We start from the raw sequence: 21277 nt of genomic DNA, 5'->3' as shown, positions 1-21277 counted from the left end.
CATGTACAGAAAGTCCAGAGTTTTGACAATGGCTCAGTTACCTTAAAGGACTTGCATATGTTAATTGCCAGCCTTGATTAAAATCATTCCAAGAAAATAAGTTAGGAATCAAACTGATTCACATGTGCACAACATTGTAGTAGTGGCATGTGATGCAAGAAATCAAGTGTGAGCTTATGCAACATCAGCCAAAAGGGGGGGGGGGAATCGCACCATTCCCTCCAAATGCCTGTCCAGTTCCTCCTTAAATTTATTTAACCTATCAACTTCCACAACGACAGATGGAAGTTTGTTCCAGCAATTAACCACCCGCTGGCTAAAGGCAAATTTCCGCACATCTATTCTACATCTGTCTTTTCTTAATTTGAATTTATGCCCCCTTAGGTTCGTAATCTGAACAAGTGGAAGGATCCCATCAGAATTCAACTTGCTCAACCCATTCAAGGCCTTATACACCTCAATCAGATCACGGCACAGGTGCCTAGTCTCCAGCCACTGCAATTTGCAGAACTTAAGCCTCTCTTGGTAAGAGGATCCCTTCATTCTCCTCACCAATCTTGTTGCCCTTCTCTGTACATGCTCAAGCAAATCTACATCCTTCCTAAAATGAGGCCTCCAGACCTGTATACAGTACTTAAGGCACGGCCTGACCATTGCCTTATACAGAGGAACAATCACCTCCTTCTCCCTGCTAGCAAAATTCCTATATATCATTGACAAAACCCTATTACCTGCCCTAGCAGCCTGTCTGCATTGCTCAGAAACCTTCATATCTGACTGCACAATTACTCCCAGATCTTTTTAATTTTCTACCACCTTAAGTGTAGTACCACATAGATGGTACATTTCTCTGGGGTTACTTCTACCCATAAGCAGTACTTTCCATTTGTCAAGGTTAAACTTCAGTTGCCACTTCTTAGCCCATCTGCCCAAATTATCTAATCCTGTTAAGCACACTGCCATTACTGACATTAAAAACCCTGCCAACCTTTGTATCATCTGCAAACTTCAACACTAAGCCTGATATACATTCATCAATATCATTGATAAATATACAAAACAGCAGTGGACCCAACACCGAACCCTGTGGGACTCCACGAAGAGCAGCACCCATTGATTACTACCCTCTGTCTTCTCCCACTCAACCATCCTTTTATCCATTGTAGCAACTTACCCTTAATACCATTCTGCTCCAATTTGTACAATAGTCTTCCATGCGCAACAGTGTCAAAAGCTTTCCTGAAAAATCAAATTTTCCTGAAATCCAAATTTATTTTTTGCATCCAGTTCCTTTGTAACCACATCATAATATCCTATCAAATTTGTCAGACAAGACTTTCCCTTAACAAACCCATGCTGTGTCTGAATTATTGCTGCAATCTTGTCTAGATGATTCTGCAATGCATCTTTAACCAGTGACTCCATTATTTTACCCGTGTCACCCTTCGATCCCCCTTTGTGAATTGGGGATAAATTTGCACATCTCCAGTCCGTGGGGACCTCCCCTGAGTCCAAGGATGCTCTCATAATTATGGCTAGGGGTTTTCTTAGTTGCTTTGCTGCTTCCTCTAATATAACTGGATATATCCCATCCACCCCAGGTGCCTTTCTTATGTTTAACTTCAACAATTGCTCCTCCACTTTGCTCTCAGTTATTACAAAATCATTAAGTATCCTGCTACAATTTGATAACCTTCTGCCATTTTCAAACCTTAATAAATCCTCATGTGTGAATGTAGATGCAAAATACTCATTTAGTTTGTTTGCTCTCTGAGCAGGATCATCAACAGCCGAACCATCGATATCCAATGGACAAATCAGATTCATCCCCTTCCTTTCAGAGTTTATAAGTAAAGAAACTCTGTTTCTTTACTTATACTTATAATTTACTTTACTTATAACTTAGCAACCTTTTCCAAATATTTCTCGTAATCTGCCTTTGCCTGCCTAACCTCCTTTTGTGACCTGGTTACAGACTAGCTTATATCTGCCATAGGCTTCTGAGTCACTTGATAATTTATATGCATCCCATGCATTTTTCTTCTGTCTCGAGTCTCAGTTCATTTGATAGCCATTTAGGCCTAAACCTTGAACAATATTTCTTAATAGGTATGAAACTTTTAGTAGCATCCACGATTAATTCCTTGAATGCTTCCCACTTAGAATTTACTGTTGGTAACATCTTCAGTTGAGACCACTGTACTCAACTTTACGGAAGCAAAAACCCTTTCCTTTACCCCCGATGGTAATTATATCTTTAAGTAAATCCCACATCAGTACACTGTGATCACTGCCACCTAGTGGTTCCTTTATCTGCTAATTCTTAATACACGAATGATCACTGCTGATAACCAGATCTAGAGTATTACCCTCTCTCTGGTTGCCTCTCGAACATGCTGCTGCAGAAAACAATCATCCAATAAATCCACAAATGGCCCTTTTTCTTTTTCAAATTTTCTGGCCCTTCATCCAAAAAGTTTGCCCAGGCCTGATATAGACTAATCACTTTTTCTTTAATAATAATTGAACTTAACAAAATTCTGCATTTGATATTATCTTCAATAAAATTATTTAAACATTTCTCCATTTCATTCAATCATAATAGCCAGCCTGGCCTTAATCAATTCAGTAGCCTGCAGTGGAACAGCTGTCTTTCCTGCTGCTAAAATTAATTCTTTATAATTGTTCTTACAGTTGAACCTGCCAGTCCTAAATTATTGCACACATCCACTTGTTTTTGAACGGAATCAATTTGCTTCAAAACATCTAATTTAATTTTCAAACTCCATCTTTTTCTTACCTTTTGTAGTCTTCATACCACGTCCAGACGTTACTTTTTCATTCTTATCTGCTATTATTAACTCTTCGAAACTGTAACTCCATTACATTAATTATGATACAATGTTTGAGTAAATGTTAATTATAGACTGTCTAACACTGTACTATGTGATGACTAGACTTGGGATAAATGCATATAACGCAAATATTACAAGCAAAACCGCATATTCCTTAACATTTATAATTTTTTCAAATGTTGATCTGGGAACTATGTAACAAGTCACTGGACTGCAATTAAATTAGCGTGGGAGAAAATTTTACTGAGTGTGGGAAAATTGCTCAAGTGGCTGGGAAACATTTTAATGCTGTTTTGCTATTCATTCTATAGTATTGACTAGATCGGATGAAACATTTGAAACATTTTCGTTAAACATACCAAATAGTCAATCTGTACGCTGGTAAAAGAGCGTTAAAGTGAGGTGTTATGGTGAGATACGGGTTATAATATACGAACAGTGTTGTAGCAAATTGGCGCAAAGTGAACCACGTTATGAGGGCCTACTGTATTATCACTTTTCTTTTTTATTTACAACGAGATTTATACAAAGATCAGTAACAGGACTCACTTGTTTGGTACTCTGTCTATAGATATCAACATGAAAGCTGATAATGTTAAGCATCAGTTTTCATGTGGTGAAAATAATTCTGTTTACCAACATTGGTAAACAGAATTATGCTAGAACTAAAGTTGGTTATCACCATGTGAAAGCTGATAATGTTGATTACTCAAACAGTTGTTAATCAATGACATGAGCTTGTAGATCTTAGGGTCATTTGCAAAAATTGCCTTCTTAACCTGAAAAGAATTAAGCAGTAATGTAAAACTGCTTATAAATCAAATTATAATATTCAGTTGGTGACAATAGTTTGGATCATGGTTTATTGCCACATAGACCTTTAGAGGGTTGAGGATCAGAAATTGTTATTGGTTCTACATTATTGTCAGCTAAACAAAGTGTTGCCTCAAGCTTCTGTTAGTGTTAATAATAAACAAATATATTATGTAAGTACATAACCACATGACTAGATTATGTTATATCTTGTTTTATCAACAGGTGCCTAAATACATTGTCAGTTAGGAGAGAAGCCAAAAAAGTAAAGTGAAATATTAACATAATACAGTAAACCCCCACTATTTGTGGTTGCTGATTTAATATAATGTGAATTTTAAAGCACCGTCAATGTTTTCCACCATAAAAAACATGGGCGTGGCTAAAATCATCTTGCCTGGTCAAAACAGCACTCGGTGGGTGGGTGGGGGAGACAAAATTGCAAGTGTGAATGTTTCCCGCTAATTGTTGTTCTTTATGTGTTATGCGCTTGTCATGGAAGGTTTCATCATTTGCTTTTAATTGATATGCTTACAAAAGTTAAAAATCTACTGTTTTGCAGTGTGTTAGTGTAAACAGACTTTTTCAGGTATGTTAACGGTTAAAAGAAAGTGACTTTATTGTGGACAAGTACTTTTATAACCCCTACAAAAATATGGCTAAATAACGAGGGAATTGCAAATAGATCAAAGAAGGCGATGACATTATAGAGTAAAATTGAGTTATTAGACAATTTATAATGGTGAAAGTGTCTTGTCAGTGGCAAAACATAAAATCAATGAGTCAATGGTATGATCAATCAAGAAATGGGGGGGGGGGAAGACTGCTGTATTGTCTGTGAAAACATGCTAATTGCTTCAAAAATTTGCTCTGTAACCCGTGATGTTAAATTAGAAAAAATGGAAGAGGCTTTCTATCTGTTGATAGAAGATCGAACTCAAAATAAAATTCCGTTAAGTTCACTCATCATTCGTGAAAGGGCAAAACACCTTTATCAACACTTTAGCAAAATTGGTGATAGCAAAGGCTGGTTTTAAAATTTAAAAACCGATATGGCCTTCATAACATAAAACTTGCAGGTGAGTCTGCATCAGCAGATTTCATGGCTGCAGAAGGTTTCCTGACTGAATTTAAAAAAATAATTATGGATACTAAGGATATGTTCCCGAACAGGTGTTCAATGCAGACAAAACTGTGCTGTTTTGGAAGAGAATGCCAGCCAGAACATACTTAACACAAAATGAAAAATCTGCTCCTGGATTCAAAGCTTCCAAAGATAGGTTTACTCTTTTGTTTTGTGCAAATGCTAGTGGAACCGATGCTCCCTTTATAAATCACAGAATCCGCATGCTTTGAAGGAAAATAATAAAGATCATCTTCCAGTTTATTGGAAATCCAATAAAAAAGCCTGGATAACAACTACACTTTTCAGAGAGTGGTTTAATGTGGGGGGGGGGATGGAAAGTTACTTAGCTTCCAAATCTTAGCCTTTCAGAGTTCTGCTTCTTATTGATAATGCGCCAGGACATCCATCCAGCAGTCTAGAATTTGACTACCCAAACATTGTTTTTGCTACCCAACACCACACCACGCCACTTTTACAATCGCTAGACCAGGGTGTGATTGCTGCGTTTATGTCCTATGTTAGAACTTTTACTGGCTTAATTTGGGCAGGAGCAGCAGTGTGTAGCACATGCTTCTTTATTAGAATGGGGTTCGAGCCTGTGACCACCAAATACGGAAGATGCGGAAAGGTCAGGTAATGACCACCGCATATCCCCGGAGTAATATGGCCTTAGCTGCTAATGCTCCTAAAAACCAAACAACAACTGGATTAATTGAAAAAATGATAAGGGAGTCAGACTTAACTGTAAGTCAAAGTTGGAAAAATTATAACATCGCAGATTGCCTGATCAACATTAAGGCATCAGTTGTTGAGACAAGAGCATCTATAATTAATGTGTGTTGGCAAAAATTGTGGCCACAAGTGGTCATTGCTAAAACAATCCCTAAGTTCAATGAACTGGTTGCCGATATTGTAGCAACCGCACAGGGAATAGAAGGTCGGGGCTTTGAAAACATCGATGCAACAGACATTCAGGAACTTGAGACTTATGCAGATGAACTTACAATAGAAGAGTTGAATTAATTAGTAGCAACGTCAAATGAGAACCAAAATTATCCTGAGGAGGAAGATCTCGACGTAGTTAGACCAGAATTAAATAGCAAATCATTAAAGGAAATCTTTAGCCTCTCCATACAACTTTCAGAAAAGGTGGTGGAAATGGATCCTAATTTGGAAAGAAGCATCAAGTTTAAATTACTTGATGCTTCTTTCTCTTGCCTTACAGGGAAATTCAAAGGGAGCTCAATAAAAAAAAAAAAAAAAAAAATGAAGAAACAAACTTCGATTAAGAGTTATTTTTCGCCCAGCAACCCATATTCTTAATGTTTTTGAAAGATTTGTGTGAAATTTCTAATAAATATTACATTTAATATTAAATTGTTTCTTATTTTCATTTCAATGCCTTATGCTTGTATTTCACTATGTACTGTATGTTTGTCTATGTGCATAGACAAAATTTTAGACTAGTTTTTCTTATATATTTCATACTTTGGACTGGAACCCTTTTATTACTATGGGCACCATAACTCAGTATTCGCAGCATTTCTCAGGAACGTAATCCCGGAGAATAGTGAGGGTTTACTGTAAGTCATTAAGTAACCTGTCGGAAAAAAAACAAAATGAACAACAAAAGTACTAAACATTGAATAATATGTAATATCTGGGATATGAGCACTGATTTGCTTAACAGAACTGATTCAAACTGGATTATATATGGAGTTTAACAGTATTCAGGCTATAACAAATCTGTGAAAAATAGGGTTGCACAAAGTGGGCAATGACCCTAGCAATGTAAGCCTATTGGTGTTTGACTGTTACACCATACTTAAGTTTTCTTGTCCAAAGGCAGATTATTGGGTGTTCCATGTTTGTCCCAAATAAAGGTTTGTCAATATTCAAATTAAACCTGAATCTGGTCTTATGTGAAGAACATAAGGCTCAACTGGTCTGACTTTTTCTGTGAGTCCAGTTGTGGCATGTATTCATTGAAAAGCATGAATTCTGAATGGTTTGCATTTAACTACAGTCAGCAGGGGAGGTTCTCTACACCAAGATTTTATATTATTTTGCTTTTTCCCATTGCCACAGAGTACTTTGCTTTGCAGCTGCACAGCATTCAGCCATTGGTTCCAATGGGTAGTTAACCAAGGAATGAACAGGTAATGTTTCATCCTATGCACCATCTCATAAGATTGACATTCACACTATAGTATTAATGAGTGTACATTTTACTAAACATTTCATATATCTACAGGTGAGATATAGATATCTCCCAGTCAGACTGGTTAATATTTTTTCTATATTATTTGTAGTTTCAAAGGTGTCCTTTTTAGCTACACTTTGACAGGTGCCTAAATACATTATGAAAAAGATTATTTTATTTTGCACATGAATAATGTGCCAAAAATATTTATACTAATTTTTTAAATACTTACGTAATCCTAATCCTTGGCAAAACAAAAGAAGATTGCGTGCAAGTTTTTCTGGCTATTAAAAAAAAAAAAATTTTTCCTTTTTTAAAGAAAGAATCTGTCAAATGTAAGTTTCCAAACAGAAATCTAAAACTAAATCTAATATCTAACAGTTATGTTACATAATTTTTAAGGTATTGGCTTTTATAACTAGTTTATGGGGGGGGGGGTTAAATTTGGTATGATGACCCACTTTCACTTTTTTTGTTTTGGCAATTGTAAAATTGTCAAAACAAAATTTAAAATGAGTTTTTTTTGACACCAAGGATGTAGAGGGGAACTGTTAAAGAAAACCAGTTCTGCGACAGTGACAGAAAACGATGCTATTCACACCATGATACTATCTGCTAAACAGATAGCCATGACTCTAGGCTTGCACTGGATATGTTATTCATGACATTATGTGGAAACTTTCTGTCGAACGGGTCCTTGAACGTCTGAATGCTGATCAAAACTAGTATTGACTTTAACTGCCATCCTTCACCATTTTGATCAAGGTGTCAATGATTTTTTGCCACAGATAGTGACTATGGTTGAAGCATGGTTGTATCATTATAATCCATAGACCAAAGAACAGTCAAAGGAGTGGAGGCACAGTATTTCCCCATCCAAAGAAGTTCTGCACCCAGAAATCTGCTGGGAAGGTTGTCTTTTGAGGCAAGGATGGGATCCTATTTACTGACCACCTAAAAATGGTAACTTCTGGCCATTATTCATCACCTTTGGACAAACTGTGAAGGCCAAAGGCAGGGGAAGCTCACCCCGAGTGCTGTTTTTGCAGGACAATGCTCTGGCTCATGCACTTGCACACCATATTGACTGAACTAGGCTTCCAGCTTCATCTCATCCCCAATGTTCACTGGTTTTTGCACCTCTAGACTATCTCTTCTTAAATTTCCAAAAACATTTAGAAGGTACCAAATGATGAAGTCATATAGGCAACAGGTACCTGATTTGGGAGGCTGAAATGTAGAAAATGTGCAGAATTAAAAGGCAAATATATTATGAATATACTGTGTATATAATTGGATTGTCTTGTTTTGTTCTATTAGAGGCTGAGAAATTATCAGTATCCCCTTGTATAATCTGAAAACAGTTTGTTTTCACAAGTTGCTAATCTTCAAAATATATGATAAGAGGACTATCATGAGAATAATCAGGTCTGATGCACATACGTCTGCTGACTAGGAACAAAAATAGGTTCACAATGCAACTAATAATGACTAGTACATTTGCAGCCAGCCAAATCAAAGTGAAAAGGATGGCAAATTATTATTTTTTCTGAAATTATATTAAGCATGCCTTCCTTGCTTCATTTTGCCACTGCTGCGTTTGTTGTTTTAAATTAAATAGTTTGATACTTGAAGAAATCACAATTAATGCTTTTTTCTAGAAAATATCAGTTTTTCTTTTTTTAGCTCCCATATGATGGAGATCGTATCCTGCACTATCTTCAGTAATAGTTGAGATACATTGTATGTTGCTGAAATTTTCTTGCCTAAAAGGAGTGCATGCTTTTGAACAAGTGGAGTGGCATATCAATTTGTACAAGAAATGATTAAGACTGTGCATCAGTTCAGTAGCATTTTCAGGCATTACAAGTGGCCAAATGGCATTGCAAACTGGGAATTGAAAAGGGTGGCAAATTATCATCTTGGTGAACGTATGGTTGGGGATGGCATTACTATATTGGAAATCTGGATGATTGACAGATTATGTAGGTCATCCCCAACTGTGTGATGTTGGAGAGCAAAATTCGAATAGTTCAGTGTTCGCCAAGATGATAATTTGCCACCCTTTACAATTTCCAGTTTTTAACAAGCATAAGCCCATTCACAAATCTTTGCAGTGGCCCAGAATTTGTATTTTGCATGCTTATCACCACCCTAATTTTTATGAATTATTTAATGACCAAGCCATCTAGTGAAAAGTGGTGCTGGTGGCAGCACCAGCTATATGCTAGCTAAATTAGTGTGCTATTAAAATTAGTTAATAAAGAAGGTTTTAGAAAGTGTTGCTCAAAAAGAAGTTATATTTAGATAAAATAAGTGTTGGCGAGTGATAGGCTAAGATCTGGGACCTAAAGGTGGTTTCATTTTCCGACTGAACTTTTTTTTAAAATGGCTCTCATTACTATTCTTGGATATAGGAAAACAGGAAATTTCAAGGTCATTAAATTTTTAAGGAACTATAATCAGTCACTGGGAATTATTAGCGGAATAGTTGTGCTACCTGATAGCGTTGCGGTAGAAGTTTTCAGGATACCAAATTGTATGTAAAAATACTTGCGTGTTGCTGAGTTATTAATTACTGTTATTTTCAAGGTCACAGTCATTCTACCGAGTCAGCCATTTTCACGAGAAAAAGAACTACAGCAGTGCCACCTGCTTGTTCAGTGGGATTAGAAATTCGGCATAAATTGCGTAAAATTATTAAATTGCAACATCACCATTGTATAAGAGCTACCACTTCTATATAGCTGTGTAAGGCTTGTCAGATCGGCAGCTTAAATCCCTAGCCCGGATAAATGGTGAGGGTTGACATCAGGAAGGGCATTCGGTCATAAAAACTATGCCAAAACAAAAGGTGATTGATGGAAAGTAGATGTGAGAGGGCTACCGAACAAAGGATGGGTCCGGTTAAAGAAGTTAGTTCAGCTAGAGATGGAGTTGAAGAATGTTAGAATAGGAACATTGAACATTGGGACGATGAATGGAAAGAGCAGAGAGATTGTGGATTTGATGCAAAGAAGAAGAGTGAAGATCCTATGCCTACAAGAGACTAGGTGGAGGGAAAATAAAGCAAAAGTTGTGCCGATCCCATATGAACGTGGGAAGAAGGCGAGGACGAAGAAGATTTAATGACCAAGTTTAGTGTGGAAGATGGAAAAATTGGATCATTATTATAAGCAGATGATACTGTGCCATTAAATAATAGCTTTCAACAATCCTAGAATAAATTATAAAGTCTCAAAAAAATTTAATATGAAAATCTGATAAAACATGTAATACAACAGAATAAGCAAAAAAGAAGTGTGGGAAGCCAATTAAACATTCATTTAATTTTTTTAATAAATTATTTTACTTCATAGCCAGCAATCAATAGAAATTTTATTCTATTTACTGCTGGCTATGAAGTAAAAGAATTTATTAAAAAAAATTAAATCTTCAAAAATGAGAATTAAAAAAATAAATGAAATTAGCAGATGGTTAACAGATGTGCATTAAGAAAAGATGGAAGAAGTACTAGATATTTGAATCAAAAGGTGTGAATAGTAATAGACCCAAAAAACAGACTGAGGAAGGTGGATTGATAGTGTAATCAAGTATTAGAAAGAAGACACTTACTCTTCTGCAGAATTAGGATAGCATGAAGGATAACAGCACATAGAATTGCCGATAGTCCTGAAGGTCCATCAGCATTTATACCATTAGAGTGACCTATACAACAGATCTCGATGATGATTACATTTAATTTATGAAATTATATGTATAATCTTGATGAGTGACAAACCCAGAATTACTAAAACTTAGTTGAAAAGTAAGTAATTCTCAATATAAAACCATTCAAAATTCTTGAACTATTGTTGCTGAAGTTGTTTTGACTGTGTGAAATAATACTACTTTAAAGTGAGATTCATTCAATATTGTTCTACTATTGTAAGAAAATTCCCTAAATGAAATAGTAGTAGTAATAGAGGCATGTGATGCAAGAGTATCAGCATAATAGCATCAGCCAAAAAAAAAACCCAACAATTATAAATAACTATTCCCTCTAAGTTTGTCCTGTTCCAGCAATTAACCACCCACTGGCTAAAGGCAAATTTCCACACATATATTCTACAACTGTCTTTGCTCAATTTGAATTTATGTCCCTTCAGGTTCATAATCTGAGCAAGCAGGGGATTTCCCATCAGAATTGAGCCTGCTCAACCCATCCAAGGCCTTATCAGATCCTCAATCAGATCACCTTGCAGGTGCCTAGTCTCCAGCCGCTGCAATTTGCAGAACTTAAGCCTTTCTTGGTAAGAGAACCCCTTCATTCCGCTCATCAATCTTGTTGCCCTTCTCTCTATATGCTCGAGCAACTCTACATTCTTCCTAAAATTAAGCCTCCAGACCTGTAAGCAATACTCAAGGCGTGGCCTGACCATTGCCTTATACAAAGGGATAATCGCCTCCTTTTCCCTACTAGCAAAATTCCTGTATATCATTGACAAGACCCCATGACCTACTCTGGCAGCCTGTCTGCATTGCTCAGAAAACTTCATATCTGACTGCACAATCACTCCTAGGTCTTTTTTCATTTTATGAAAAAACCACACACAGTTGGTACACTCCTCTGGGGTTACTTCTACCCATATGCAGTACTTTGCATTTGTCAATGTTAAACTTCAGAATATAAATAGTTCTTAATAAATGATAGTGAAATTTTCTTAAAATTCACTGCTATTCATTCTGCACTTTTCAAACCAAAATTGAAGTTTACTACTTAGATGAGCACTAAACGGCCCTTTTCTCCTATATGCAAAAGTGCTCCAATAAACTTTGTGCATAGCTAAAATTAGATAGAAATATGTATTTAAAGATATTGCATATCATAAAATAATCAGCTTTATTGGACAAACAAATATTAACTTTAGACTAGTTTAAATTTCTTGGAGGGATGGATGTTTTAGGGTACTTTAGCACATCGACCACTTTGAACATAATCATACCTATTTTAATTATACTGGGTTCATAAGGGTTGAAAAACCCTTATGAACCCAGCAAGGGTTGAAATTTATGCACATTGCAAGGGTTGAAAAACCTGGAATAACTCAATGAGAAATACTACTCGCTTTTCTGAGGCCAAATTTTACTAAAAGCTTCAACTGAAGAGGCTTTTAAGAATTCCTTCAGCTTAAAATTGGGATTTGAACCCAATCTTCAGAAATGAGTAACAAGCAGAAAAAATGCCATATAACAGACAACACCTAAAATATAATAATTTATGAAGTCAACAAAATGAATGTTGTGAAAGAGATGAAATAGTCATTATTGTATGTAATTTTTCCCTGGCAGAATAACATTCATCTCCTCAGATGAGCCAACAAAGAAAATGAGAAACATTTTCTATAATGAGATTGCCCATAGAGAAGAGATCTTTCTTCCATCAACTACAGGAGTAATAATTTTGTCATCAAACTGCTAACAGACAATGTTTCCTCACAAGATATCAGGTGGGGGGGGGAGGATATGATAGATGTTAAAGAAGAGTAGTAATTATTTCATTAGAATTTGGAAATTTTCTTAAAATTCTTATAACAGTAGACCATTGATGGATGAATGTCTATTAAAAAAAAAAATTCTTTTGTACAATTAAAACTTCGAGGTTTTAGTAATTTTAATAATACTAGATTTTAATAATTCTGGACCTTCACCAAAAACAGCTCCAGATCATTAGCTTTCAAGTTTAGTTAGTATATAAACAGCCACTGCATAGGTAAATTTTCTTTCTTAGTTTCAAGACTCAATCTAAATATAGATCATCTACTGAAGATGTTTGGAAGCCAACTTATGAAATGCTTGGCCTTAAGTTTTTTCCTCCTAATTTTTCATCCATTAGGAATAAACCTTTTCTCAAAATATACAACAAATGTGTATCATCACAATTTCATTATTCTTGAAGAAACAGATTTCAAATCACAGAAAAAGTCTGTAGAATAAGAATGTACTTACAGCTTCATTGATAACATCTCCAACATCATCAATTTGAAGAAGGGTTGTCTTTTTTGGATCCATGTGTTCCCACATTGTGTGTACTGTATGAAGATGAGATGCTTTGGCTCCAGTTACTAAAAGTGTGTCCACTCTACCGCGAGAAATTTTTTTATAAAATTAATACAGTTCAGCAAAGTCATTTTGAAATAAAGAAGTAATGGTAAAACTAATCTTAGAAAAATGATCAGGCACACAAAAAAGTCTACCAAAATCATTGCCATATACTATTTAGGTGAGAAAAATCAAGCCCACTTACTGTATATACTGAATTATGGCAACACAATTTTTAAATACTAAAACATCTCTTGGCTACCCAATAATTTGGTACTTTTACACATCATTAAATATCTAATAAAAACCCACAAAGTACTGTTTGAAGGGAATCTTTCTTTCTTTCTTTGCAGTGCTTTGCTTACATAATAAATTATCATTGGTACCTATATGATACTTCTACATTAGTGCTGTTTGAAAGAACCATTAAACATGTTCAGACAAAAGGGGGTAAGGCTGATGGTACTGGCTTCTAATATTTTTTTCATGCATAAGAAGTGTTATTTTTCATTGTCTTCTTTCTGAAGAGTTTTTCCTATGGGTGCTGAACAAGGGCATGTATATTTTCATTCTATTCTCACTGGTTCTCTCAAGAAAGGACAGAATGTCACCAGTAATTTCTTCGGAGAACCTGTGTGTGAGAGAGAGAGAGAGAGAGAGAGATAATTTCATGGGGTATCACCAGCTATCCAAATCTTGTAATGACCTACATTTGAATGGGACCTAGCAGAATTCAAGAAATGCTCACAGAATATGCTTACCACTCAAGTCAAATCCACTGAAATCATCAGTAATTTCAATGAAATTTAAACTTTATAGTATCATCCCTAGGTGGTGCTATGAAACAATGGACTTAACCACCGATTTTTTATTTCTAAATTAAGGTTATTTATTTTCAATTTCTAAGGTAAGTTACCAAACTATCAAAATAAAATAAGAATGTTAATGTATATCAGCAATTAAGATAATTGTCAATTTCTTTTCTAAACTTTACACAAGATAATATTCACCATAATAAAAGGTGACTTGAGAGAACTATGAAATACTTCCCTATTAGTTCAATACCCAACACAATACATATACAGTCAGTCCTTGTATAACACGTGTTTACATTAAACGAATTCGATCATACACGATTTATAAATAGGGGAACGATATCTTATATAACACGAACCGAATTCGCTTATGCACGATTCGCCTTTGTGTTTACAAGAAATGGCAGTCAAACGCGGAATCACCCCAACCGAATGCAACGCGATAGGAATGAAGAGAAGATTCCGAAAGTGTATTTATGTGTTTTATATCAGTGAAGGGGAAGCACATTTCACCATAAAAACCAACACAATTCCAGCAATCGGTATAATCGCAAATGCAATTAGATCGAGTTTACTACCAGTTTATAACAGATTCCACTAGCAGAAATGCAACTGGAAATTGTTTTTATTGTTTTATGGTAGTCACCCCTAGAAATGTGCTTTAGTAAAATGTGAGGTGTTAATAGTGGCCTTTACGGTGTTGTTTATTCAGTTGCTACACGCGCGCAGCTTTGTTTATGTGTATTAAACGTGCCTCCTTGTTTTGTAATTGTGCTTTGTTCTCTAAAAATTTAAAAGGTGTGAAAAGGAAGCATCCTGGTGAAGATACTGCAGATTCAGAGAGAAAAAGAAAAGCAATATCGATAAACAGAGGCGGACTGGATCGAAAATTCTCACCCGGGAAAATTTGTAGTAGCCTCATACTAGTGTTTATGGCCAAAATCACATCGGCCTCAGGCCCACCAGGATTTCCCCGGTAAGGCTTATGGCCAGTCCGCCACTGTCGATAGCGAAAAAATATGAAACTGTCAAAACGCTTTGAGCGAAATGAAAGACCATGTGATATTGCACATGCTACAGACCTAAATGAGGCAACGCCGCGAATTACAAAGAATGCGGAGAAAATAAAAAACTTTCATAGTAGGAACAACTCAAAGTGTAATTAAAATTCATTAGATTAAGACACAAAGAATTGGAAGAGATGGAACGGCTGTCATCTGTTTGGATAGAAAATCAAACAAAAAACAAGTTTGCTTACGATAGAAGTAAAAGCAGTAGCAATATTTTATTATGTAATAGTCGTAAAAAAATACGTATTTTATTACGATTATTTATTGTGTTTGGTAATGTTTTGGTTACAAATGTGTGTTCAATCTTGGGTGGTCGGCACCTAACCCCATTTTTCCCATAGGGCCTGTTGTTTATATTGCACGATTTTGCATTGCACGAGGGTTTCTAGGAACACAACTATCGTGCTATACGAGGACTGACTGTATATAACAAGCATGTTTCTCATTCATTTTTATTAATCCTGACTAACAGCTAGTGGCAATCAATCAATTCATTCATAAACTGCTAGAAGTATTTAGTACCATTTAAACTTAAATAAGAAATTTGAAAATTAAAAGCAGTATCAAAACCTAAATCACTAGGCTATAAAATTGAAAAGGAAATATTGATTCCTCTAACTTCAGTTTATTAAGATAAATGATACCAAATTAGAAATTGAAAATATAAATAAAAATATACAAGAATTTAAAATCGCTGACTGTAAAATAAAATGAGAAGCTTTCGATGCGGCAGGCCTTGAGCAGCATATATTTAGTTCTCTGCAATTGATAAAATTAACAGAACGCATAGAAAATGTGGTGTAACTTGTACAGCTTGCAAAGAAGCAAGACAAAATTTGGCATGGTCGTGTACCTTGGAATAATGATGAAATGAGGAGATGGTGAAAAACTTCAGACAGGTGTAAGGAACAGTGATAGGGGTTGTATAAGAATTACCAAAACATCCCATTATAGAAGTCTATACAAGATGCTTGAAACTTGTATAGAGAACTGACATCAGTTCTCCACTGATCTCAGGCTAAACAGACCTGACATCAGTGAACAATTTAAGGGTGCCTATAAGATTCTGTGGCAACAAATCGCATTCTTCCACCAGTACAGACCCTAGCTTGCCAAGTGACTAAGAAATTGGCTGTCTGCATGCAATGCTAAGCCCAAGGGGGGTCCCACATATGTTTGATTTAAGTGTGGCAGTTGTGCTGCAACAGCAGTTGTTGGCTCTTAAAACCGAAGATATTCATCCACCACTTGAGCTGTCTGTGCAGTGCCACGTTTTGCATAAAAGAAAATCTGGGCCAAATGCACCTGTAAGAAGTCACACATAGCATTCGAGGATCTATTCTTGGTACCTGTTTGTGGTTACAGTACCCCTATCAAAAACAAAGAGGAAGCCATTCATCATTATTCTACCCCACATGAGAACACTTACTCCACCATAGGTGTCTCTTTATCTGATGTTGGAGGGATGGTACTGTATTCCTCGTCTCCAGCTGAAATAACATCTAGAATGTTTGTTGGCTAAAACAGGGCTCATCAGAGAACAGAACTGTACCCCATTTATCAGGGTTCCAAGTCACATGTTCATGGTACAAGTTTTTATTGGCTCTACAGTGGTTTGGGGTAAGGGGATTTAAAGTATTTATATAAGTATACGTAGTTTTTTTCTTGCTCTTCATTTGTCATCTTCAGTTCATCATGACAAGTGTTTCTTGACTGATTTTTTCTTCTTTGGATTTCTTTTTACTTATAGGTTTCTTGGGGTTTATCACTTTCAGAAAGTTGTAATATTCCATGTCGATATCTTGGTTCTGAGCAGTCTGCAGAAGCTGAAACTTGTTAAGTTCCAGTACGTATTGTATGGCAGTCTCCAGGGTTTCCCCTATAAGCCACTGATGCATCTGACAAGACGGTGCCAATGCCGGCAAATGAGTATGTGTAAGTCATCATCATCAGCCATTTTCAATCCACTGCAGGATGAAGGCCTCTCCAGCAACTTTCCAGTTCCTTCTGTTTTGTGCAATGGCCATCCATTTACTACCCACAAATTTATGAATTTCATCTGTCCATCTCTGTTGTTGTCTTCCAGGTTTTCTCTTAGCTCCTCTTGGGTACCATTCTGTTATTTTCTTAGTCCATCTGTCATCATGTCTTCGAGCTGTATCCTGCCCAAGACCATTTTAGTTCTTTAGTTTTGATTAGAATGTCCTTTACTTGAGTTTGCTGCCTAATCAATGTGTTTCTCTTCTTATCTAACAGTCTGATTCCCAATATAATTCGTTCCATTCTTTGCTGTGTAGTTCTCAGCTTCTCTTCCATTCTTTTGGTGAGCGCCCAAGTTTCACTTCCATAAGTCATGGTGGGAAGTATACATTGGTTCATTATTTTACATTTCAGACAAATTGGGATATTGCTCCTCAGTATGTGACTATATTTCCTGAATGCTATCCATCCAAAATTTATTCTTCTCTTGACTTCTAGCCATTTATCATTATACTTGTCCCAGATAAGTATATGACTCCACCTTTTCACTTACTGCTCCTTCAATCATTATATCCCTTTCTGTAGCATACTTGTTCATCATTACTTTTGTTTTAGCCATATTCATCTTTAGTCCAAAATCCTTACTAACTCTGCATAACTGATTCAGATTTTCCTCTAATTCTTTGGTATCTTGGCCTTATGACCACAATGTCATCTGCAAATCGTAAATGGTTTAGGTACTCTCCATTCACATTGACTCCTTTCTGCGACCAGTCTAATCTCCTGAAAGCTTCCTCAAGGGCAGCAGTAAACAACTTCGGAGATATTGTGACATTACATGAAGGTGATCCATAGTTGAGAATCCTGTCCTAAAGCCAGCTTGCTCTTTCGTTTGATTCTCATCAAGTATTCTTTCTAACCTGTAAGTAATGACCCTTGTGAACAACTTGTAGATGTGAGATAAGCTAATTGGTCTATAATTTCCAATTTATCTCCTTTCTTATGCAGCAAAACTATGATTGCATTATTCCACTCCTTAGGCGTCAACACCTTTTCTAATGCATTTTGTGAAGTCTTGCCAGTTTTTGTGTCATGTGTCTTCCTCCCAATTTTAACAACTCTATAGTAACTTCATCTTCCCCCAGGGCTTTCTGATTCTTCATTTTCTTGAACGCATTTTTTTACCTCATCAGGATGTTGTATATGTTACTAATTTGCGATCCATCTTCCCCACTGCTGGCATCATTCCCTTGCTCTTTGTATAACTCTTTATAGTAGTCTTCTGCTATTTGAATTATGCCTTCTCTGCTATTAAGAAGTACACTATCCCTATTCTTCAGTTTCAGTATCATTTGTCTTTCTGAATTACTGCTCATAGCTGCAGATTTAAATCCTTAGTTTTCCCTTAATGCTTGTTCTACTTTTCTTGTGTTAAATCTTCTTATGTCCTCTCTGAGTCTCTTTCTAATGGCTTTGCATAACTCAGTATACTCAATTTTCTCCCTGTCAGTGTTTTTCTTGCTCTTCATTTGTCATCTTTGGTTCATCATGACAAGTGTTTCTTGACTGATTTTTTTCTTCTTTGGATTTCTTTTTACTTATAGGTTTCTTGGGGTTTATCACTTTCAGAAAGTTGTAATATGCCATGTCGATATCTTGGTTCTGAGCAGTCTGCAGAAGCTGAAACTTGTTAGGTTTCAGTACGTACTGCTTTTTCTCCTCTTCTGTTATCTCAAAGACCTTTGTATTATTACACTTTAATTACACTATCATTATGGGGGACTTCAACCTTAGCATTGAAGTCCCCCATAATGATAGTGTAGTGAGTTTTCTGTTCATCTAGAAGACTCAATTTCGGTGTACATTTCTTCAACCTCTTCATCATCATGGCTCGATGTTGGTGCATAAATCATTATAACCTTCAGCTTATACCTCTTAGAAATCCTGAGTAGTAGTCTTTGACACCCTTGGTGATGTACTTTTGAATTCCAAAATGTTGTTTTTTATATCTTTATGGACCAGAATGGCAACTCCATCTTTACTCCTTTCACTGTTTCTAGTGGTGTACAGTATGTGTAGGTATGTACAGTGTATGTGTGGGTTGTATTGAATGTTAAGTGCTGGCATTTTGCAGCTGGGGGGGGGGAGAGGACACCTGGTCCCCTGCACCGACTCTGGGGTAAGGGGGATACAAACCATTTGCTTCCTTGCGTAGAGTACACTTAAATTGAGCCTTCTTAACACAGTCCAGTTGCAAATGTTTTCACCTGTGGCCACCGCAACTTCAAGAGACAGTCGATGACAAGATCGTAGGGTTCCATCTTGCTGTTAGAGCCAGATAGAGCAGTCTGTTATAGTTTACATAGCCCTCTGGCAACCTTGGTCAGCTCTTCTTGTAATGGTTCCTGTCTCTTGAAACTGCTTTCATAGTGCCAAGACAATGATGTGTGGCATTGTCTTGGCAATGCTGTGTGGCATTAAGCCAACGTGCCACCTCTGCCTGGCTTCAAGTAGTAGAACCACCACCACCTCAAAGAATCATCTAAATGACGATGACTTGCTATCCTGAATACTGGAGATGTGGCTATCACCACACAAACTAAAAAATGGAATGAAGTGATGTGGTTGTAACCTGTGTTTTTATAAGCTGCAATAATTTGCTGTTCTATAAAGTGGTAGATACTCAGAATTTGCATACCAGGATCCTATTATATCAAATGTTCGGCTTTGGCAACACTGTTCATGATAAAGTATTCATGAAAAACATTGTGTGCTGTTAATTTTGTCAAGCAATGTATATTGCAAAGGAAAATCCCATGCATGCACAAACAGTCCGTACCTGTGCATTGAATGTAGCACAGAAAAAGAAAAGGGATAAGAGAAATAGATTTTAATTATCAGATTCTGTATCACTGTTGTAATGTCTAGCAGCTCCTTTGTTAACATGGCACCTCCCATCGTGATGTAAAATAGTGGCCTCTATAATTGGGAGAATGTGGGTCCCAGGGTTATGACGAATGGTGGAACCTGCTGTTGCTATATGGAAGGTCATAACTGGGAAATTAAGTGTATCATGGGCATATCCAGAATTTCAACGTTAGACCGGGGGGGGGGGGTCTCAATGGAACTGGGGTTAACTTGCCACCTTGGTGTAAAATACCACGATGGGAGGTGGCAAGTTAACAAGCTGTTAGACCTTACAACAGTAATACAGTCTGATGATTAATATCTTCCATTTCTCTTGTCTCCCCTCTCTTTTCCTTTTTTCCTGCTACACTTTATGCACAAGTACGGAATGTTCATGCATTCGTGGGATTTTCCTTTGGCATATATATTTGGCTTTCTGTTGTTGATCTTATCAAGCTGAAGAAGCAGCCCATCACCTCGAAAGCTTGTTTAATTTTATATGGTGCACGTATGTTTTAGCACTTTTATTTGGTTGTCTTATTTTATATTATAATTGTATATTATTTTATTTTTCGTAGTCAGTGATTTTAAATTCTTGTATATATTTATTTCTATTTTCAATTTCTGATTTTGTATCATCGTTTATTTTAATGAACCATTTGAAGTAAGAGGAAGCAATATTTCCTTATGTCTAATCCTGATGCCCAAGGATTCTTTTCTAATATAAGTTATAAAATTATAATGCAATGACTGATTTTTATATATATAAACAATCAATGAATACTTACTTCATTTTGCTCTTTAATATATGAGATATATCAGTTCGGCTGTAAGATAATCATACCAAAATATAAGTTATGCTTATTATAACATACAGTGTATAACAACATACAATGTGTGTGTGTGTATTTTTTTTTTTTATTATTTTTTAAAATTTTCATAATAGCATCTCTTCTCCCACCCCCTATAAATGCTTTATTTTAAACTATGATCATACCAGCAAACAGTATATGACCATATTAAAACTAACTTTAACATATATACATATTGTTTACTATTGACAAAAGCATCCTACATTTAAAGCTTCTTGTAATCACTTTTATTTGTACTTAACTCTTTTTTTTTTTTTTTATCCTTTTACCTGTGTATTTTCACTGCTTTCATTATTATTATCAGTTATTAAATACAAAGATAAGAATAAAAATAAATTTATTCATATATTTTATATGAATAAATATTTATGATATTTTTAAAAAGTTGTGAATTAGTGTTAGAAATTTTTACTGATTCAAATTATCTGATTATGTAGGTCAAAGTAACACTTGCACCTACCTCAATTCTTTTTGCAACAACAGCCAATAATGACGAGATGTTCTATGGGTAGCAACATTTCAAACAGGGGGGAAGATAAAGCTAGGAAAACAAGC

General features: G+C 36.0%; 1 protein-coding gene across 1 annotated transcript in view; it reads right to left on the bottom strand.

Moving 5' to 3' along the window:
• LOC150087414 (uncharacterized protein ZK1073.1-like) overlaps window positions 1-21277 on the bottom strand; it is a 218404-nt gene that overhangs the window by 1807 nt on the left and 195320 nt on the right. The window contains exons 10-12 of the mRNA XM_090372055.1: window positions 20639-20677; window positions 12986-13118; window positions 7230-7281 (exon numbers count right to left, since the gene is read on the bottom strand). Of these exons, the coding sequence (XP_090228181.1) occupies window positions 7230-7281; window positions 12986-13118; window positions 20639-20677 (224 nt within the window). The remainder of the gene's footprint in view (window positions 1-7229; window positions 7282-12985; window positions 13119-20638; window positions 20678-21277) is intronic.

This window comes from Mastigoproctus giganteus, chromosome 4 (assembly GCF_048544385.1).
Source record: "Mastigoproctus giganteus isolate SK-2022 chromosome 4, ASM4854438v1, whole genome shotgun sequence".
Taxonomy (NCBI): Eukaryota; Metazoa; Arthropoda; class Arachnida; order Uropygi; family Thelyphonidae; genus Mastigoproctus; species Mastigoproctus giganteus.
Note: the sequence above shows the minus strand (reverse complement) of the source record. Positions and strands in the feature narration are given on the sequence as shown.